We start from the raw sequence: 23,736 nt of genomic DNA on the forward strand, positions 1-23,736 counted from the left end.
CCTTAAGGCAAAAGGCACCCTGCGGGCCTTCAGCCTAATGGGAGCAACCTGGGGATCTAAATTAAGAGAGATGGGGGTGCCCTTGTATAGTCCCAGCTGGCCGTCAAAGACGTCCGCGTAGGCGGAGATGACAGCAGCTACGTCAGGGGGCGTGTCTGAGATGGAGTGCACCCCCTGTACGGAGAGACCAAGGGCGGGGAACCAATCTAGCCCCAATAGAGCGGGAAGGGGCTTTTCAACCACTAGGATTGGCAGGCACCCCGAAAACCCCCCGTATTCAACCCTGACTGTGTGGCAGCCCAGGGTTGGGATAAGTGACCCCTGATAGTCCCTTAAGGCCACGGGGCTAGCAGACAGCTGGCGTTTCAGGACGCCGGGGCACAGTTTCTGAAAGTCAGCCCAGGCGATTAAGGAGCGGGACGAGCCGGAGTCCACCTCCATTACACAAGGCGTGCCCTCAATGAGGACTGACGCCTTGATTCTGTCCGCACCTGCGGAGGCCTGGTAGATCGCCTCTGCAGGGGCGGCTGCTGCAGGTCCTGGCTCCACGGTGTAACAGCTGGCCTTCGAGCGCGGCTGGCGGCGGGGCTGCTGCTGCGGTCCGGCTGTCATCTGCTGGCCTGTGGCTCCCTGGGATGGCGGCGGTGGTAGCGTAGCTCGGCAAACTTGGGCCAGGTGCCCTTTTTTCGAGCACCGGCGGCAGATGGATGCCCGGAATGGGCAGGCTGACCGGTCGTGGCTGCCCCCGCAGCCCAGGCAGGCTGTCACAATCTGGCGCGGAGGTCGCGGATTGCGGCGTCTCTGTAGTTCTGCCAGGCGAGCCACAAGTTCTTCCTCTTCCTCAGCCGGGCTCGGAATGGGCACCAGCTGATCAATGAGGCAGGTCTGCGCTGGGGAAGATTGAAACGGGTGGCGGTCCATCTCAGCGACGGATTGCTCCGACAACTCCGCCGCCTGTGCCTCAGCGACCGCCTCTGACAGGGTGATTTCTGGCCGAGCCAGGAGACGCCTCCTCAGCCGGCGGTCCCTGATGCCGCTCACGAATTGTTCCACCAGGTTGTCCTCCAAGTCTGGGAACTCGCAGGGTATGGCTGTGGTCCGCAAGGACTGGAGGAACTGGCTGACGTCTTCGTGCGGCTTCTGGACGCACTGGCGGAAAGCGTACCGCCTGGTAATTTTCGATGGGGTCGGGGCGTAATGTCCCTTCAGCTTGGTCATCAGCGTGTCCCAGTCGAGGTCGTGGACTGGCACTGGGGCTGCCAACGCCCGGGCGGCGTTGAACATCGGGGTTCCGCAGCTACTGAGGAAGAAGCTGCACTTCTCCTCCATCGGGATACCCCGTTTCCCGTTGGCTCGTAGGAAGCACTCAAATCGCTCCAAAAATCCCGTCCATCCCTCTCCCTCGGTTCCGAAGGGAGCGAACGGTGGAAGCGAAGACATTGCGGCTTGAAGTTGTGCGGCTCGGGAAGCTAAACTCAAGCGGCTGTGTAAAGAGGTCGGGTTCCGTCAGGGTCGTCGCCTCAGAAAGATCCCACCTTCGTCGCCAGTGAAGAAGTGTGGGGAAAAGACGAGGCTTGACACAAAGAGGAACGTCCAACTCTGTTTTATTAACAAGAAGCAATGTCAAGTAATACAGGAGAGAATCTACGTTCCTTAGCCTGACAGCTATTTAAGGGAAAGCTGTCAGGCCGAGGAACCAATCAAGAGATCAGATCAGCCCGCCTTCAGCCATGCCGCGCCTGATTGGCTAAGGCGCAGCATGGCTGTTGCTGGCTGACAACAGGGGGAATTCCCCGGTCGTAAGTCGGGGAGGAAAGAATACAATACGGAGAGGAAAGTCAATGACATTACTGTTTGCAAGATGTACGCAAGGGATCAATGAATCAAAATGGCAGCCAAAATGATGCCCTGCCCCATTTTTATATGTGCCACATGTTTTTGCACATGTCCAATGTTCAGAAGGGGCAAGCTTTTATTTCTCTGGTCACAAGTGCCATCTGGACTTTTTTGACACTTTCCCCGACAACAAATCCCTCTAATTATTCTGTTTTCAGCCAGCTGAGGAATTGTGGGAGTTGAAGTCTACAAATCTCAAAGTTGCCAAGTTTGGAAACCCTTGCTATAAAGCATAGAATATACTGATGCAGAAACCATGCATTTCTGATAGTTGAAGAATAAGCATACAATGTTCTACACTTAAATATACTGGGGATCATTTCTAAGTAAACATAGAACTGGCAAATCTGAAATGAATGCACAAATCTCTGAAAAGCTTGCTTGGTTTTTATATGCTGGCCAGCCATTGTATTCTATGGGTTTGGTTTTTTTGGGGAAAAAAAACCCTTACATTTAAATTTAAGTTTATGTATGCAATATTCCATAACATATGGAAACCTTTCCTGTATCTGCCCATAATTTATGTAACAGTTGAAGTAAATTGCTCAAGAAATATTTTTAATGCGATTCACCCAGCTTCCCTACTTTGACATTTTCCTTATGCAGACTTTTTAAATGCAAATGTTACTGCATATGACTTCCACTAGCACACTTTTTCCCTGGCACTTTTTTTCTTTTTTTGCAGATTATTGATTGTGAAAAGATAAACACTAGTCAATCTTGTTTGGCAGTAGAATTTGTGTCACTGTGAAGTTGGAATGCAGACTTTCAAATTTACTGCTGGCTGAAGTGATGATTAGAAAGTCTTTTATATCCTTAATGAAATGCAGATTTAGCATTTTGCTTCTTATTTACTCTATTTGATTACAGAGAAGAGCTTAACATTTTCTGATTTTTCACACAGGAAGAGTCATAAGAAAAACTTGATAATACAGCCGATTTTGAAAGCATGTTTTTCTCCCATACTCTATGGTCCCTTCTCAGGTGTCACACGACTCTTTATCCTCATATACTGGTAGATATGATCGCTAAATCCAGGTGGTTTTATCTCCCAAATGTCTCTAAAATCTTCCATTTCCTCTTCATTCTCACCACAAAAATATAAAACTTGTCAAGTCCATCATCCTGTTCATCCTTGATTATTGCAACCTCATTTTCTCCAGGTTCCTGCTGATACCCTCAACATTCAGGTTTGCCAGTAATCTGTTGTGAAAATAATCCTCCATTAAGATAGTGCTGTGACATTCCTAAATTGTCATCTCTGCCAGTTCTCTGTTGCCTGCTACATGTGATGTAAGCTTCTTGTATTATCCTTAATAGTCTTATGAGCTGACCCCTTTCCTGCTCCTGTCTGCTTTTCACCTTTCATTCCTGCCTTCTTGGCTCATCTAAACTTCCCATCAAACTCCTTTTTCCCTCCTTTCCACCTCTGAACTTTTTATGCAGTTTTCTTTCTTCTTCTTTTTTGTCAGTCATATAAATGATGGTGAAATATAGCTTTAAAATATGACAAGGGAAATGGAGTGAACAATTCTAATTATCCAAGATGGCAACAAATTACAGCCAGCAAATGAATTTGTGCACCTTGATAACATATTTACTAAAATGACAAAATGGATGGACGATGTGGAAATATGGGTGGAAAGATAGTAATAAATTAAAGAAAGGATGGGATCTGTTGCGAGAATGAATGTTAACTAAAAGAGAAATTGGATAGGTGAAGGGACATGTTTCTTCCTGCTTTGTTACATGAAGTGAGACTTGTTATAGATGAAAAAACTCAGGAACACAAATTTTCCTTCATAGCACACACTACAAACTGAATCAAGCAGAGATTAATCTAAGGCTTTCTTCCTGAATGGCAGGGACTGATTATGCCAATGTTTACTCAATGCAGTTCTTGTGAACAGGAAGTCACAACTTTCCTCATCTTGATTTCTGGTCCTTGTTTGTGTCTTTTGGATTTTTTTTATGGTGGGGATATTGAAAATGGGGAAAGCTCATTGACAGGGATAAATGCTGCTACTGCGGCAACAGCTGGATTTTGCTTTAATATTATTTCCTGCTCAATACCTGAACAGTGATCTCCTGAAATATCTTTGCTTCCTTTCTAGCCAAGAAAGACAAATTCTAATTGACTATTAGTGTTTGCATATTGTTGTGGTCCAGCAGCGGCCAGCTGAGTTGTTGGTGGACCCTGACAGCTCAGACCATTATGGGACTGCTCTGGAGGATGAGGAAGACTCTGGAGGGTGTTTGGAGTCAGAGCAGGAACTAGAGAAGCCTGTTGGCCACCAGGTGGCATCTGAGTCAGGGAGCAGGGAGGTTGTCCCTGATGTGCGTAGACGTCGAATTGATAGGAGACAGGAACAGCTGTGGAGAAGACTTATAGAAGGAAGTAGGGACAGCTGGTTAAGGGTGTGGCCCCTCCCAAAGAGATAATAATTGGAGCGAAGGGAGGGGAATTTTTGCAGGAGACAACAGTCCATATTCAAGCCGTTGTGAAAGCCTTCTGTAAGTGTTATCTTGTGTTTGTGAAGAGAACTTTCTAGGCTCCCAGCCAAGGGGTGGCTTTATCTTTGTAATTAGTCATGGAAGACAGCCAAGCCTGGATCTGCATATTCATTGGAATCACGGGACAAAACACATATGTTATAGCCTTTCCATGCAAAAGTGACCATCACATTCTGGTTACTTTAATAATAATAAGAGCCACTCAAGTCCTTTTCTGTTTAAAATGTAAAATTGGAAGGTTGTAAATTTCTTGTGCCTAGAAGAGTCCCATTATGTCTACATAAATAGTCATTAAAAAATTCATCTAAGGAAGCACCTCAATATATAAGGAAATATTCTCAAGCAGAAACATACAAATGTATACTCCTTTCTCTGAATTATAGAACACATTTTTAAATATAACAAGCAGTGAAAGGACAAGTTTCAGAGGAATCAGTCCATTTGATAAATGTGTAAGTAACAATACCTCTTCACCCAAAAAGTGATTGACAGCTTGATGTACCTTTTTTGTGTAAAACTGAACAAGCTGAGGAAGGTGCCTCTTAAAACAGTTTAGAGTCTAGTTATTTATAAATCTCTTGTAAAATGAAATACAGTCCAGACAGAAAACAATAAGATGGAAAAAGAACCTCATCTGTCTCAGTCCTATTGGGAGTGAATTCGGGAATCCATTTTCACTGGAATTTATGGCAGGAGGCTACTTACTACTAGCACAAGTATTTTAAAGCTTTAAAAGTTGGAAGAACCCATGGGTCTGCTTTTGATCTTTAAAAATATATATTGGCACCCATTGTATTGTTTAGTGAATTTTTCCTAACATCACCAAACTAGAAAATTACTCTCCTATTACATGGTTTTATATGTCTGGGCATTTATTTCATTCAGTCATTGTCCTGGTATGGTAGGTATCAAAAAATAGAATTATTGGACATCTGTGAGATCATTAAATTCTTCTGTCTACATCTTGTCAGCCTTTCTGGTGTTATTTATTTCTATTGGTACTTGCATACACTATCCCTAAATGAACAAAACATGGCAGGAGAGTGATAGGCAACAGGGAAAAAAAACTGCTTTCCTTTCTGTGGACTTCTTTTGTAGAGAAGCACAAGCAAAATTCAATGGAGTAAGGATGGTGTATATCCCGCCAAAAAGGGGAAAGATCCTTTCCCATGAGCATCACAAAAGTGATGGTTGACACGTCTGTCAGGCCAAGAACTTCTGGATTTAATTTCTTTTGAAGAGTTTGTTCAAAGTAAAATGAGAGGCAGTTTAAGAATACAGAGTAAGATTTCCCACAGCTTTTATGCTTATCTTAAACTACACCCAATTGTCTATTTTGGGAGAAATGGCCATCTGCCTTCACACAGAAGGCCTGCACTCACCTCATTATTGATATTATATAGCATTTTTTAGATAAACATTGAAATACTTTCTCAAGAAATCTTGAGCACTAAAGCTTATTTGTAGTCAAGCTTCCATTCAATCAAAGCCTTGGAAGATGATGCCATAACAGAAACAATGAGGTGTTCCTTATGTAGAGAATGACATTAAAGAACATCATGTTGGAAGAGGTTTATAGCAAGCTTCCAAAGAAATCACACCGAATGCAGACTCTAACAGGAAATAACATATCAGAGATAAAGGGGATGCATTATTATTTTTTTCACCATTCTTTGTTTGGTCTAACAAAATTCTTGTTTCCCACTTCCCCACTGCATAGTATAGTTTCTTTTATTACTTCTTTTATCCCTAAATTATTGTGATGTCACCTCCTTTAGGGTTTTGACTTATATCTCCCTGTGTAGGTTTCCCTGCTGTCCCTGAAATTCTTTGCTGCACATTCAGTTTCCTGCCTACTTCCTTCCAGAGCTTTACATCTTTGTTTTCCACACAAAAGAAATCTTAGTGGATTTCCTGTACCTCCTTCTTATACTGCTGCTCTTAAAGTGACAAATGTTTATGTAGCAGCTGGGATATTTTGGATACTCAAGGAAAGCCATCAACAAGGCAGAAGCAGACAGACTTCACAAGCTTTTGGGATACTAGAGTTTTGATATGCTCAACTGCCTTGGACAAAGACAGATAAGCTAGCACCTGGTTTGGCCACTGCTTTTACTTCAGATCTGTTCTTCATAGTCTTCCAAGGCCAAGTTTGGTTTACAACTCCTTCCACAGCCCTTAACATCACAACATCTGTACTTACCTTCCATGCTGATCTTGACATTCTCATCTTTTCGGTTTGCCTTTCTATAAAACGCTTTTCTTTTATCTCCCAACTCATAATTCATCATTTGACTCTACCTTGCCCTTTAAAAGATCTGGAAGAGCATACATGTCATTGTAAGGTCAGTAGCTTTGCAAGGATTTTGTCTTCTGTTAGCATGTGTGGATTTTGGGCGCATGAACATACGACATCCAACAAGATTCCTTCATTTGTAACGACAGAACTTGAAACTGGACACTTCGTAGAAGCAACATCCATGAAGCTTCTCTTGCTTTTAGGTAGGTGATTTCCTTTTCTAAATAAAGATTAAGACTAAATTAGAGTTAGGAAAGAAACAAGGTTCTTATAACAATTGAGAAATCCCTTTATGGTAGTTGCTACATTTGACAAGTGCAACAGATATTTAGCATCTGTAAAAACTGGCATGCAAGAACCCTTATGGATTCATTCTCATTGAATTTGGAGGAGAAATTGTACTGTAATAAAACACAGCCGAGGAAGATTTATTTGCTTATAAATAGACAGATATATTTTTTTAAAAAAAGATGCATTTTCTGCATGAAAGAATAGTCATAACGTATAATAATGCCACAGATAATATGAACCAGTTCAACGTTATATTTACAAACTTATTTAATCTTAACCTTTAAAATATATTTATTATTGTAGTTTTGGTTATCATTATTCAAGAAAGCAGCTTCTGATTTTTGTGAAGCAATTCATCTTATACTTGTATATTAGGACTGTGATCCAAAAAAGCACTTTGTAGGTAAATAGGTCTCTCCTGTATAAATTGGTTTTACCCGAACACTTCTCGATCATTAGGCTATAGTTTAAAAAAAAACTTGGGAGTAAATCCCTCTGAGTGTGTTTTTGACTGCTGCTAATCAGACTGTTGATCTGGTCATTCTTTTTTCATTATATTAATACCCACAAGCAAACATGTGCATATATTTATATATGTAAGTGTGGAGAGATGTGTATGCACACACATGTATAAACACCCATACACACATACTCACACGTGTATATAAAACAAAGGGAAGAATTTTTACGATAGCATGGAAAGGAGAGCAACATAAAATATGACAGAGACAATAAAACATTCCCAACAAAAATATTTTCAAATGCTTACTCAGATATATCACTATTTTTAAGCAGAGCTTTTAAAAGTTTAGTGGTGGGGATGTAATTTTTCATTTGGGAATAGGATGCCTCAGGTTCCTACTAGTAAGTCCCGAACTGATTGAAGTAGAGCTAGTTTTAAAAATTCAGCATGTGGTTATACTCTTAACATCAGCCGTTTTGTGTTGCTTTTCAATCTCTGTAGTGTTTCTTGCCACCCTGCTGGATAGTTGCTACAGCCTCCAGAACTGTGCCAACCCATGTCACAAGCATGCCAAATGTGAAGTTCGCAATGGAATCCATGGTTGTTACTGTAGCCCAGGATTCACTGGACCTGGGATAGATGCAGATGGCAACAGTGGTTGCTATGGTGAGATGCTAAGCTTTGTTTGATAACTTTTCCTCGTTTTGACAGCCTTGCAATTACATCAAGCATCATATGGGAGAACACTAAATGTAGATATATGAAGGTTGCATGGGCAATATAGGAATGCTATGGATCCTTTTGCGACTCCCAGGCTTTGAATCCTGCCCAAGTAGAAAGCCAGGAGTTACCTGTTTTTAAAGCAGACTTTTTAGATTTCCATGCAAACCTGGTGTGTGTGGGGGGGGAGAGATACTGTTGTTTCAGGCATTAATTCACTAGAATTAAATAATGTCTTAAAGCAACAGCATCCATTATTTTCAGGCTCACTCAGAAGGCCAAAAGGGAATGTGGCTGCTTTAACTGGTAAGGCATGGAGGGGCAGGGCGGTTGTTGGAGGTTATGTTCCTATAAAACCTAAAGCAGTTTTTCTGAATTGTTCTGAGAATGTGTACAGCTGTATCATGTAGTTTGTTTCTGAAATTATGCATTTCGTACGGTTTATGCCCTGGCTAATAAATCCTTAATTCTGGAATTCAGGTAGTGTGTTGTGATGCCATTGCAGCTCATGACAAACAAGCATTAGCAGCATAAGGTTTTCCAAACTGTGACTGGACCACATACTACTTAGCACAGTCGTCGATTGTTAGCTGGACGAAAAATCCAATGGCAATAAAAATTATACTTTATAATGCCAGTTTTCTGGAAATTATATCCTGTTTGTTCAACTGTCACCTGCAAAGTTCTTACTCACTGTCACTTTGCTTTGAAGTAACTTTCAGAAGAGAGCTACGGAGACAGAACCACTGGAGAGGGATAATTATTTGTTGATTTCTCTCTAGGTTTTAGGTGCTAATGGAAGATTTTATCTGTGGTTCTGAGTTTTAATAAACGCTTAACCTGTCACTCCTAGGCATGTTTATTGTCAAACTATTCCCAAACTATTCAGTAAAGTTCTGCCTTACTGAATAAGCTTTTACAGGATAGCAATATCGGCCTCTGATTCTGTGCACATTTTCAACGTGTCATTATTACAGCTATTAAACTGCCAACATAAAAACACAAATTAAATATTCATATTTGTGCATATTGCAAGCACATATAACAAATATAGAAAATAATCTGTTGCAAATACAACAGATGGCAAATTAATGTTCATTCTCATGTTTATATTCATGATACCTTCTATCAAATTGTAATAAATGTTGTTCTGTGGTGTTTCTCAAGATATTGATTACAGTAATATATTGCATTTTTGCTGTCTTACCTAATTGTTTTGACGTGTATGATCAATCCTCTCCTCCATTAATAGAAAACCAGATTCCAATTTAAACTCACAAAACGCCAGAGAATGTTGTTGTATATTTGGGATATACGAAGATGCAGCTTTTCAAATGAAGAGTACCCCAAAACAGCATGCAAAATTTCTGACTATATTTTTTATTATCAGATCCTTCCCAATTTTATTATCTAGGATAATAAAGTTACCATTGTAATATTAATTAAAATAGAATTATAATAAATAATATTAATTTCATCGCACAGCCAACCAGATGTTCAGACTGGATTTGGCATTTTTATCCACTTATTGACTTCTTCCCAAGGACCTGGCATAGGGAGATGTTGATGTTTTATTGTGTTAGGGGTATGTCTTCTTTATTTCCTTTTTGTTGGCTTCCTTGAACTTTTTGTGCTGGAATGCAAAAAAGAAATATTTTAACTAAAAGAAACACTTCCCACAGCAAGGAAATATTATGTCTAAGAACTAGATAATAGAGCACTTTAAAATTAAAAGAAAAAAATGTTTCTTGAAGGCAGTAACGATTTGGGGTTAATATTTTCTGTCTTCTAAGAACGTATCTACTATCTTGTTGTAATTGGATAAGATCTTAGAAGGATTAAAAGATAGTCAGGATAATAATTAGCTTGAAGCTAAAATATGGAACAATGCTTTGACTTAATGATATGTTAGATACTGTGGTTTGTGCCCCCCCTCCCAGTTCATTTTTTTCATAGAGAGGGCTTTTACTGTTCTAGAGATAAATGCTGGCTTCATTTTAATTGATAATCTTTGTTAGCAGTTATTCTTCTATCAACACAGATTCATTTTCATGTGCTCGCAGGAATCTCAGTTCCCCAAATAGCACCCACAGTGAAACCATATTAGTTAGATAGGTGGTAACATTCACTGTTACTGTTATTAGCATCAATTTAACAATTTTGCACCTGTTCAGTAATAGCTAGTTTTTAATGATATTGTTAATGATGTTATTTAAATGCTCATTTTTCCCACTCTATTTCTGGCACTTTTTTATTGGAATAATCAAAGAAGCCACGGGAGCTATTGCTTATAAAAATAAAATTCAACCTTTGGAAAAAATAATAATTTATGATGGTAAAGAAAAGATCAAAGTTATCAATTTAATTTCCTCTAAGCTTATTCAATCATAAATCTAATTCTTAACTGTTGGGAAAAGCAGGAGAAATGCATCCTGAGTAAAGTTTCATTTCTCCTTGAGCAGAAAGAAGTGGCTGGGAGCCAATCTTTGTCATTTATGCTTCACCTCCCAGGATTCATTGTTTATCAGATTATAAATTGACTATTAACAATCAGATTATTAACTAACTATTAAGAGCACCATGTTTCTATCACCTCTTCCTTTTGCAGAAAACATCTGCAAAAAATAGCTTTAGGAACTTCTCCTTCAGTAACTCTTGATCCAATCTAGAACTACAATCTGTTTTCTCAAGAATGACAGTGATAGGAAGTGGCTTGAGTACCATATAACTTTTATTATCCTTGCAGCAAGTGGACTTTTAAAAATCATGGAGTTAAATTGCTGCCAGGTCTCTAGGGCTTCTGCAATAACTCTTAAAATCTTTCTCCCTTCCCCAGAATATGAATCCTGGGAATGTTCACATATATAGTCTGATCTTCAATACGAACACATGCATACAGCAATATGTGCACTCTCTTTCTTTCATAAAACACACACAAACACATATACAAATCCATAATCAAATTAAGATTACTTTTTCCACCATATGTGCAGAATGATGCAGAGGGGACTAAATTACTTGTAGGCAGTTCAGTAGTTTAGGTTCACAAAGAGCTCTTCACTTACTGTAATTTCATTGTTAATTTCAAGCAACAAACTCAAATATTTGGTGGTGATCTATTACTCCTTTGGGTATGTAAGAAGGGAAAGAGAGGGAAGAGAAAGAAGTTAAACAAGATGTGGAAATGGGTGGAAAGAATCAGTTGAGGGCTTTGCATTTGAAGATTGAACCATTTCTGTAAATTACAATTACAGTTTTATATTTGATTCAAATGTAAACCAAATCTTTGTAGAAAATTGCAGAAAAATAGAATTGGTGCTATTTATAATCCTTGTCCAAAAACAATTTGGATAATGTTGGATACCTAAGGGTGACTAAGAAGATAAATGAAATGCATTGTTTGGAATTTTTCCCTTCCTTTTTCCCATATTAGAGATAAAAAGGGCTGGCATACAGTCTGTTTTGTAGCTTTACTATTTTACTATCCCCTATATTTTTACTTGCCAACTGCCAATTTGCCCTAGGAATAGCACAGTGCAGAATATTCAACTAGTAGTTGAATCATAGTGGTTTTTTTAAACTTTCTAAAATATGTCAGGACAATGAAGCAAAGTTGTTTGTTCAATTGAGCCCAGAAAACAGGGAGAGTAGAGACACAAATAGCACAATATTATTTTGCAAATATGAACCACAATTTTCATTCTTACAAAACAAATCAATCTCCCCTGAAAAACAGAAGCAGTTTTCCTAGATATCAAGAATTGTGTAGTCTGGCTTACTTTAATTCACATGTAGTTATAGCTCTGAAAAGCTTTAGGCTCTCTCTTCCCAAATAAAAGCAATTGTATTTGTTTAGATATAATTCTACAACTCAGGCTATCCTTTAAGAGAACCAATGTCACAACATTTAGTATACATTCTAAAATGACAATATAATGCATGAGACCTACACAATAAAGACATTGGCATTATGTGTGAAAAATTCCTTTGCTTTCAGATCCAGTAACATTCTTTCAGTTCTTGAACATTAAAAAATATTAAGAACTGAATATGATGGGGTTTGATAATATGATAGTTCAGTCTATGTCTTTGAAACTAGGTATCTTATTTGCATATGAAAATTGCATATTTGTACTGTAATCATCAAATGTATTGTTTAAATAATTATTAATCATTTCAGGACTTAGCTGTTGGTGTCTCCTGTTTCTAGTGAGTAATGGGCACTAGTTTTCTGTTCTCTTTTGCAATCATTTCTATCACATCTCTGGCAGTATTTATTTATTTATTTACCATATTTATATAGCCTCTCACTTCACAAACCTAAATATTGAAAAAATGTGCTGAAACCAGAGATATATTGCAGCAAATATTATTAATATCAAAAAGATCAAGCTCCTTTTGCCCTTTTCCCCTCTTTGTATTAACTTCTAGAATGTTTTCCTTGGTTAATGTCAAAATCTTCTCTATAAAATATGTCCTTTATGCTTGTCTAAGGAGTCCTCCTGTGATTTTTAGTCTGCTAGTTGTTGCCAAAGGCATTGCTCAACTCTTTTTCAAGGTCATTGAGCCAGCATTGTCAGAAGATATTTCTGTGGTCATGTGGCCAGCATGACATCCTGGAGCACCATACCTTCCCACCAAAGTGGTATCTATTTATATACCATATTTTGGAGTCTCAAAAAGAGTCTGAAAATCTGGGTGTGTCTTATACACTGAATACAGCATTTTTGCCTCCTGAAACCACGCCCCTTCACCAAAATGGCCGTGCATAGCCTTTAGGAAGCTTATAGAGTGCTCCTAGGGGCTGTGGAGGGCAGAAACGAGCACAAAACAGGGTAATTTCTCCCCCATCCCCAGGAGCATTCTATAAGCCTCCTAAAGGCTATGCATTCTTTTGACAAAAACTGAGCCTGTTTTCATGAAAAACTGGCTGTTTTTTGCTCACCCCCCCCCCCAGCCCCTCAGCTCCCAGGAGCACTCTACAAGCCTCCTAAAGGCTATGCATGCCCTTTTTTGACAAAAAATGGCCCATTTTCACAAAAAACCAGGGTTGTGGGAGGGGTCTGCACAATGCAAAAAAAATTTTTTTTAATTTATCTCTTCAAAATTTTGACACGTCTTATACTCTGGTGCATCTTATACTCTGAAAAATATGGTACTTGCATTTGAATGCCTTTGAACTGCTAGTTGCTGAGGTGAGGACGGGAGCTCACCCCATCATGTGGTGCTTTGCTCTCAAATCTGAGCTGCCAGTTTTCCAGCTGACAAACCTGGCGTCTTAACTGCTGAGCCACCACACCACCATTAAACCTGTTTAGGGTTGAGAAGATGAATTACAACAGAAGATTACATTTTCTAACTTGATTTCATTCCAATGTGCTTGGACAACAGATACTCCTAAAAATCACTGATTTTCCAGGAAAATTTTAAAAGGAGAAAGATAGGAGAGTGTTACCTCTGTTGATTAACATTGGATGGCTACTACCATTAAAAGTAGTTCCTTCTAAAGAAAAATGACATTGGTATGAAATAGCTTCTAAATAGTACTTGCTATGATATTTCTAGCATGAGAAATATGTCGGCTGAATGTCTATCTTAGTTAACTATGCCTTAGCCTCAGGTTACAGTCTGGTTCTGGCAAAGTCTAGCCCGAGGCATTGTACATCAAACTGGTAAGTGCAGCCAGATGATCAAAGCTCCACCCCTTTATATTATGTGTTCCATGCATCACCCACATGTAAAAAGGGACAGAGCTTTGATCACCCTGATTGTACCCACTGTTTTGATGTCATTGATCCATTCCTGCAGACGCCCTTGCCAATATCCCTCCCAACCCTTCTTTACTATACCAAAAGACTCTTAAACTTTCTAACATACAAGTCTGCCAAATAACAGAAAGCAGAAATCGATTCATTGATCTACTTGAATATTTCCTCTTATCCATAATTCATTCTTTAAGAAATGCAAAGTGAAATTTGGTGCAAAATGCTCTGTGCTCTGCTGGTATGGTTTCTATGTAAATTGTATTTCAACTTATCTGAGCAGCTTGAGGAAGCCATGCTTATCACAAGTTCTTTCATCCTTCATAATTGTAAACTCAGGGAAGAGTTTCAAGGACATTTCACGATACTGTTATGCAACAACAAAACTTCAGATTTTTCATTTAATCAGACACAATTCTCAATAAGCTAAGCTGATGGGAAGCTAGAAAAGATGAATCCATACACAGTTAAAAGATTGTTATGTTTTTGTTTTAAATCATGGGTGTCAAACCTGCATTGTCACGGTGGCATCACGTGATATATTGCAACTTCCTCTCCTTGCTAAACCAGGCATGGGCATTACCAGTGTATGACGCATCTGACCTGCGGGCCGTGAGTTTGACACCCCTGCTTTAGATTTTTTTTCTTTTTCTTTTAGTTTATAATATAAAATACAAAAAATACAAAAGAAAATAGTAGAAAAAATAGGGAAGGGAAAAGGGAAGGGAAAAGTATAGGAAAGGTAGGGGGGAAAGAAGCGAAGGCTTTGACTTCCAATTCCCTTTGGTGCAGTAGAATAAGATAATAACATTAAACCTCATTTTTTAAATTTTACACAATAGTGTAAACTAGCCATTTCTATTATCTATCTAATCTTAAACCCAAAATCAAAGTTTCATTTTTTTCCATCTCAAGTACAAAGTCCAGTAGCAGTTCCCAAGTAGAAACAAAGCTAATGGTGTTTTTTTTCCCTTAATCAAAGCAGTCGGTTTAGCCATCTTTGCTAACTCCATCAACTTTTGCAGCCAAGGCTGGTACCTTTTGCTTTATTCTTGTGCGAGCAAAGTGTGATCGGAACTGCCGTTTTTCTATAAATATAGGTGGGGGTGTGTGGAATGTTGGCTTCATTGCTTTAAACGGATTGGTTGGCTGTGTTGTCACATCTTGATTGGTTGATGGAATTGATGTTTGGTGAGGGTGATTGGTGATGGTGTCCTGTGTTGTTCTGGGTCCTGTGTCGTTTTTTGTGGCTGGGACTCGTTTATTGACTAGGGCTAGTTTCCAGATGTCTGATAGGCAGGAGGTATCATCACATTTATTCATGTTGTGGGGGTATTTCTCTATTTCGATAGCTTCCATAATTATTCTCTTGTTGAAGTGTTCAGTTTTGGAGAGTAATTTGGTTCCTTCAAAATCAATTTCATGTCCTGTTGCTTTAAGGTGCTGGAAAAGGGAGGAAGTTTTTTCTTCTTTCCTGACTGCATTCTGATGTGCATTTATTCTCTATTAGTTTGTCCAATGTATGTGGCTGGGCAGATTTTGCATGGTATTTCATAGACTCCTTAGTTTTCTAGCTGGATCTGGTCTATGGGGTTTCCTAAGATTTTGGGTTTCATAGTGAATTGTAATTTGGGGTGTAGGCTGTTGAGATGTGTGAGGAAGTTGTCCAGTTTTTCTTTCCCATGTGGCCAAATTACGAAAGTGTCATCTACATATCTAAGCCAGAGTTTGGGTTTGTGTTCAGATTTATCTAAGGTGTTGGTTTCAAAATGTTTCATGTATAGGTTTGCGATGACAGGTGAAAGGGGTGTTTGTATCTTTGTCCATTAGGGATGAAGTATGTGTTGGTTAGGCAGTGGTGGTCAGATCTAGGATGTGTTTAGGGGGGTTGTTTTGGATAGCTGTCAAGACTTTTTTTATAGGCACTTGGGTGAAGAGGGATATGACAGTGAAGTTCATGAATAGGTTGCTGGGTTATAGGTTTTGTTTCTTTATTGTTTCTATGAAGTGGACTGAGTTTTGTACATGTGAGGTGATGGATTCTGTGTAGAGCTGAAGTTGTTTGGCAAGAAATAGATTCTGTAGAGGTGAGCCTATGGAGCTGACTATGGATCTGAGTGGTGTTCCTTCTTTGTGAATCTTGGGGAGGCCATAGAGTTTGGAGCATCTGAAAGATTTCTCTCTGGGGATGATTCTTTGCTGGATCTCTTCACTGATGGGAGAGGCTTTATTTTGGATTTGGTGGTTTTTTCTAGATAGGTGGTGGGGTCTGTGTTTAGAGGTTTGTAAGCGAGATCTTGGAGTAGGTTGGAGAGTTTGGATTGGCAGTCAGATGTGTTTATCACCACAGTGGCATTACCTTTGTCTGCTGGGAGAATGATTATGTTGTCCTTTCCTCAAGTTGGTGAGTGCTTTTTGTTATTCTTTATGTAGGTTGCTTCTGGGTTGCAGAGTTGCAGAGGACTTTGGTGACTTCAAGTCTGATTTTATTGGCTTAATCTGGGTTATATATGTTCCATTTTTCCCCAAGTTTTTTTCCATTAAGTCCAAAGAAAAAGTTTCTGGTTTTATCTTTACATTCACTTCGAGAATCTTCTGTATTAGGATGTGAATCCTACTCCAATATTTCTTTGCTTTCTTACGTGTCCATCATAAGTGATAAAAGGTCCCTTCTTTACTTTTGGATTTCCAGCATTCATTTGAAATCTTTTGCTTTTGATGCTTGAAATTATTGGAGCAGATTCAGGCCAGGTTGGGATCCTATTCCAACTGGGGATCCGATGCTGTATGAATTCATACAATATTGCCCTTGATCAAACATAGAGGTTGCAAGATATTCCACTTCTGTTCTGCAGGCATAACTTGTAGCTCAAAGGAAATATACATGATTTAAGGCAACCTTCTTCCCTAAAAGGAGCCCCTGTTAAACTAAGTGAGACTTATTTCCAAACAAACATATTGAGGATTGTACAGCATCATATATCTCCTCTTTTATCAACTTTTTCATTGAACTTTCTCATGCCAGTCAGTTTTCTTATGCTTCTCCATTGAGATTTGCAGTTGCAGAGTGAGAGCAGCCTGGGTGAAAAGCAAAATGTATTTTATAGAATGTCTAAATTATAATTACATGATTGACTAAAATGCTCAAATATTAATAGTAACAGTTCTCTTATAGCATCTTCATCTACCACTACTGTGCAGTGCAGCTTCAGCACCTTACAGTAAATAAAATCATATATAGTGAAGCCACCATAAAAAAACATTTGAAAGCAATGAAAAAGGGGAATGTAGTCAGGAGTTTTGAAAAGATAAAAATACACTGAGAATAAACTCTTAAAACAATTGATTGAGACACTTCTGAAAGGGGAGAAAGAAGGATGGATGATGGCAAAGTATAAATATAATGTTCCACAGTAAGGCTGGATCATAGTGACAGAATCCCCAAAGAGCAGGCAATTATAAGAGATTCAGAAAGAATGTATTTATTTAAAGCAATAAATGCATTCATAATAGCTAAAGCAATATCACTCTCAAGTCCCTAGGTGGTAAACAATAGCTTGATTGTTCAAAGCTGCCATAAAGCTGAATCATATTATTTTTCATAGGTGATGAAAGCTGGTTTTGATTGAAACTGCATTTTTGTTTTGTTTTGTTTTGTTTTTAAAAAAATCCACTCTAACAGATTTTGAATGGAAACAGCTAGCAACTTAAAAACCCATCACACACATTAACTGCATTTATTTGGTCACAATGAAAAAGTGACTTCTCCACATTAGAGAGAAGCTTTATGATTGATGGGTGCATTGCCAGTACAGTATAGGCTACAAATGGTCATTAAGATAATTTGTTAATACCAATCATCATATGAAAATGCTGATATTTTCATGTCTTCCGTATGGGCTTCGCTTAGAAATCTGGGTGGAAAAAGGAAACAGAATATGATGGATTGCTGGTTTGAGCCAACAATTCCCTTCTTATGCTCCTCTGTTGTAAACCAGGGTAGAATTGGCAAAGACTGCATGGAATGATACTGTTATAGTTAGAATAGAATAGAATAGAATAGAATAGAATAGAATAGAATAGAATAGAATAGAATAGAATAGAATAGAATAGAATAGAATAGAATAGAATAGAATAGAATAGAATTCTTTATTGGCCAAGTATGATTGAATACATAAGGAATTTATCTTATGTAGTCTCAGTGTACATAAAAGAAAAGATACATTTGTCATGAATCATAAGGTACCATACTTAATGATAGTCATAGGTAACAAATAAGCAATCAAATCATACTAGGAAACAATATAAATCATAAGGATATAAGCAACAAAGTTATAGTCATAAACTTTGGGAGGAGATGGGTGATAGGAACGATGAGAAGATTAATAGTAATAGTAATGCAGACTTAGTAAATAGTTTGACAGTTTGAGGGAATTATTTGTTTAGCAGAGTTTTGGCATTTGACAAAAACTGTCCTTGTGTCTAGTTGTTCTGGTGTGCAGTGCTCTATAGCATAGTTTTGAGGAAAGGAGTTGAAACAATTTATGTCCAGGATGTGAGGGGTCTATATATATTTTCACAGCTCTCCTTTTGGCTCTTGCAGTATACAGGTTGTCGATGGAAGGCAGGTTGGTAGCAATCGTTTTAAGCTAAGAAGTCCTTTATTGTACCATCTACAATGCATGAAAGGTTGACCTGACTTTGACTGGTATTGTTGATTCAGTTGCTTATATTGGATTATTGCAATGCCTTTTATATAGGATTGTGCTTATCATACAGCTGATCCAGAATGTAGCAGATTAAGTTCTAGTTTTTTTAAAAAAAATTATTTGTTTGCTAGGGAGTCTTCAAGTTAATATTGACTCCTGGCAACTGCCAGCATTAGTCCCTGCAGTTTTCTTGACAAAATTTCAGAAGCAGTTTGCCATTGCCTGCTTCCCAGGATAGAGTGACAGTGACTGGCTGTCATCCAGTTGGCTTTGTACCTAACATGGGACTAGAACTCACAGTCTCCTAGTGGATGGCTTGACTGATACATCAATTCTCATTAGTTGCTTTACTCATGTAATATTATTGCATAGCTATTACTCAGCATCTGGTATAAGCCATTCAAGAATTGTCTCTCTTGAACTTGCTAATGAGTAAGGGGTTAAATATGTTTGGGACAACCTGTTTTAATCTTAAAAAGAAGGGTCCCATTAGGTCTTCACTGCAGATATTGACATCTGTAGAATTTGTACAGTATCCTGCATGTTGCTAGGCTAAATTTATTTTAGACCAGTAGTCCATTAACTGAATTAAAAGGCACTAGATTTTAATTAGAAGGTGCTAAGAAGCTATAGTTTGGATTATTATAGTTTGGATTAGTATTTCGTTTCACTGTTAGCAGTCATGTTAAAAATACAGAATACATCATTAACTCTAGCGTTAAAAGCACATTAGTTAAAGCTTTGTTTTGTTAGAATATGAGTAAACCCAAAAATATCTTTATTATCTAAGGAGTAGGTTCTTCTGTGATGACCTTGTATTGACATAATAGTGTTTTCCAGACAATTGTGGGTGGAACGTGCAGAACAATAAAATTTCAATATAATATGTTTTAAGCATATTCTGAACATAATTTATATTGTTAAGATTATTATGTACTATATATATAGTCTTGTTGTGTTTGGGTCTTTTCCCATGTAAGATTGAGATTGTCTTGGCAATGTTTTGGCGAGGTCTCACTTGCCATATTCAAGCTGGGCTTTAGGCTAAAAGCGTGGTCGGAGCTGCTGTCTTTCTATAAATCTTGGTGGTGGGGTTTGGAGGGCTGGCTTTGTTTCAGTAAGTGGAATGATTGGTTGTGTGGCTGTATCATGATTGGTAGATTGGTGCTGATTGGCGCTGGCTGTGTGTCCATTGTTGTTTCATGTTGTAACGGCCAGAGTGGTGGGTGGGGCTCATTTGTTGACTAGGGCTGGTATCCAGATATCTGGTAGGCGGGAGGTATTGTCACATGTATTCATGTTGTGGGGGTGTTTCTCTATTTCGATAGTTTCCATAATTATTCTCTTGTTGAAGTGTTCAGTTTTGGAGATTAACCTGGTTCCTTCAAAATTAATTTCATGTCCTGTAGCTTTAAGGTGCTGAAAAAGGGATGAAGTTTTTTTTTCTTTTTTTCTTACTGCATTCTTGTGTTTTGCAATGCATTTATTCTCCTGTTCGTTTGTCCTATGTATGTTGCAGGGCAGATTTTGCATGGTATTTCGTAGACTCCTTGGTTTCTAGCTTGATTTTGTCTTTGGGGTTTCTTAAGATGTTGGCTATTTTTTGGTCAGTGTTGAAGGCTGTCTTGATATTGTGTTTGTGGAGAATTTTGCTGATTTTATCTATGGTGCCTTTGATGTAAGAGAGGAGGGCGATGCCGTTGTCCTGTTCCATGTCTTGGTTTTTGGAGGGAGTCTCCCTTTGGATCGTACAACCATAGAGCGTACTTCCAGAGTGGCATCCGTCCTCCATGCTTTGAAAAAAAACCCAAGCGGCGGACGGCACCAGCAGCGGAGATGTCCTTCGCCCGGGGAGCGGAAAAGCCAATGCGCAACTCCCCTCTCCAGCCATGCAGAGCCCCATTCACTCACCTAGGGGCATTCCGAAGGCACCGAGCCACGGGAGGCAGAGGGCGGCGAACATGCGCTCGCGTTGCTTGGTGCCTTCCGGGTACTGCTAGGTCGGTCAGTGGCGCTGTACCCGGCTGGAAAGGGGGGTTGCCAGGCGGCTGCTCATAAGCTTGGTCACCTCATGGCTGCTTCATTGCTGCTGCGACAGCGCAACACAGCCATTCGACCCTGAGGCTGTGCCCTGCTCTTCGGGAGCCCTCTCGCAAGAGAGCAGATGCCCAGCAACCCCCCCTCTTCAGCTGGGCACAGCGCCACTGACCGACCTAGTGGTACCCTGAAAGCACCAAGCAACGCAAGCGCCTTTGCCCCCACCTCATTCCCGTGGCTTGGCACCTTCGGGATACCGCTAGGTCAGCGAGCGGTACTCTGCCTGGCTGGAGGGGGGGGATTGTCCAGAGGGCTTATTTTCAGGGGTGGGCTTATATTTTTGCCCATGCAAAAAATGGGGCAAGGCTTTAGTTTCAGGACAGGTTGTATTTTCGGGGAAACACGATATATATATACTTTAAGCTTTAAGTCCAAAACCCAGCCTGAATATGGCGAGTGAGACCTTGCTAAAACGTTGCCAAGACAATCTCAATCTTACATGGGAAAAGACCCAAATACAACAAGACCAGCATACCTACACCCTTGAAAATCTAAGGGTGTGTGTGTGGGTGTGTGTGTGTGTGTGTGTGTGTGTCTGTTTTTAATATTGATCTTGGTTATGCTTTTATAATTCACTCTTCACGAGACTGTCACCATACAGTCTATTTTAATCATTATGTTTTATTTGGGTCAGAATCCTTTTCCTAAAATGCATTTGTACAAAATTAGAAAGACATGATTACTTTTGCCTAGAATTAGTTTCTATTTGTTTTGATCAAATAAATCCATGAATTGATTCTCTAATTACTATATTTGATGGGACAACTTGAATCCTGCTCTCAGTTAATACCTGTAATAGATAAGGCATTTAAAATGCTTTATCTTCAGATAATTAATTTGGAAGTGGTTTTCTTCTTGGTCATGTTAATATAGTACTTGGTAGATGATTTAGATTATTTAACTAGGACTATGGCTATAATGTCCTCTCTTTGGACAACTCCCCTGCTGCTGTGCCACCAGTAGCAGTCACTTTAACTTCTACGTAAGTAATTGGCAAAGGTTTTCTTTCATGTACGTAGATCTTATAGGACGTTTGGTTGCTGGCCTGTACTAATAACTGGGCAATATGGCAGCAGCGTTAAACTTTAAACAATGCATGAAAATGGAAGAGAAACCTATTGTCATAATCTGAAATTCTCTTGTATAGACCTGTGATTTATATCAGAGACATAGCTTTGTTGTGACAAATGCCAATGTATTACCCCTTAAAATACATGGTATATAGGAGGACATTGCCCCCCAAAATGGAAATTAGGACATATTAGTCAATGAGGCTAAGGGAAAAACTAAATTCAGGTTCATTTATGTTGCCTTTACATTTTTTTAAAAAACCCAACCATACCCCATCATATATACCATTTAGAAGTGCCTGAGTATCTTGTTTTTAAGAATTACCTAGAAATGTGTATTTATGGAGAGAAATGCATAGTCAATCTTTGAAGAGTATATGAAAACAACCTAGAACATAGTTTAGATCATCTGCAAATATACAAACTTAAACTCAGACAGCACAATACATACAGAACAGCATTCTGTAACATAAACAGAATGAGATCTCAGGTCTTTTTTATGATTTAATGTTGGACATTTGTTATCAAGACACCAAACTCTTGTTTTTGCAACAAAAAAAAAACTTTTTGAAAGTTCTCCCCCCCTCCCCTTTAAATAAATGGTTATTTTCTTTCAAACATTTGAATCCAATCTTTGTATATTTTAGAGGCAGCTGTGTAATGGGTGCTGCAATTTAGAAAAATAGCTTGGGTGGATATGTGAAGGTCTGATGCTTTATTCATAATGAAAGCTATTCACATGGGCAGCCATCTAAACAAGTTATTTTAAGAGTCGGCATAAGCTCTTGCAGTGACTAGCATATTTCTTGATTTAATACATATTTCTTATATAGACATTCTGGATTTCTTGGAAAGAAATTGTGACTTGTGCAAGGGGAAAATGATGATTCTAACTGCGGAGCACATTGTCTTGTATCCAAAATAAAATACAACATATTAAAAGAGAATAGTAAAAAGTTTACCCTGGCTATGTCACATCCTCTATTAAAAAAAAGGAATCAACATACTAGTTGGTATTTATAAAGAGAGAGAAACAATATGAAATATATTAATTTATATTATTTAGCATTAACTCTACATCCTTTTGGGAGTAGTGGTCATGGTACCTAGTTAGAAACCAGGAGACCATAAATTCTAATCTCAATTTATGCACAAAACCAGCTAGTGACCTTGGAGAGGAGACAAGGGTGAACCGCTTCCAAATGATTGTCAAGAAAGCTGCAGGAATTTGTCCAGTCACCAGGACTCAACACTAACACAAAGGGACACACGCAGAGAGTTAACTGTAGTTCTTAACCTTTTATCTACACTTGCAATAGTAGTAATTAGGCTTATAATGAATAAGTGAAAATCTACTCTCTTACACTGCATTGTATTTCCTATCAGCAACCCCTAACTTTGGGACTATCAATTCACTGTATTGTTTGCAATGGCTCTGGAAAATTCTGTGATCAAAATATAGATAATACAAATACAACACTGGTGTTATTAAGTCTGCTTCTCCTTATCTGTTGTTCATATTTGTTTTTCTTTCTCTACTTTTGTTGGCTCTTTTATCTGCTTTTGCCAGTTAATTGTTTTTGAGGCTTGTTGATGTTTAAGAAATAGACATTGGACTGGGGTATATTTTTGGAAGTTGAACCCATTGGCGCTTGTTCTTGTTTTGACCTGGGTGCAGAGATTGACTGGAAGAGGAAATATTTATTGACATTAAATCTTTAAGGGCTAATATTAAGATGGTGAAGGAATTTGCTGATGGTCTGGATGAATATTTTTTGGAAAAAAACTGGAGAATTTATTTCCAAGGAAAGTTTGTAAAGGATTAAGGGAACTGGAGAATAGAGCTGTTGGGAGATCTGGATTCAAAAGGTAAATGGTAATTCAAGAAGCATTTAGAGATAAACGTAGTACTTGT

General features: G+C 38.8%; 1 protein-coding gene across 2 annotated transcripts in view; it reads left to right on the forward strand.

Moving 5' to 3' along the window:
• The first annotated feature begins 6,338 nt into the window (after nt 1-6,338).
• ADGRL4 (adhesion G protein-coupled receptor L4) overlaps nt 6,339-23,736 on the forward strand; it is a 132,096-nt gene continuing 114,698 nt past the window's right edge. Inside the window, exons 1-3 of one of the 2 annotated variants that reach the window (XM_081949602.1) lie at nt 6,339-6,755; nt 6,856-6,912; nt 7,965-8,129. In XM_081949602.1, coding sequence (XP_081805728.1) covers nt 6,891-6,912; nt 7,965-8,129 — 187 coding nt within the window. In that variant the 5' untranslated portion in view covers nt 6,339-6,755; nt 6,856-6,890. Of the gene's footprint in view, nt 6,913-7,964; nt 8,130-23,736 lie in introns of both variants that reach the window. The other variant, XM_081949601.1, reaches the window with a different exon arrangement.

The sequence above is a fragment of the Natrix helvetica genome (assembly GCF_964273705.1).
Source record: "Natrix helvetica genome assembly, chromosome: 3".
Classification (NCBI taxonomy): domain Eukaryota; kingdom Metazoa; phylum Chordata; class Lepidosauria; order Squamata; family Natricidae; genus Natrix; species Natrix helvetica.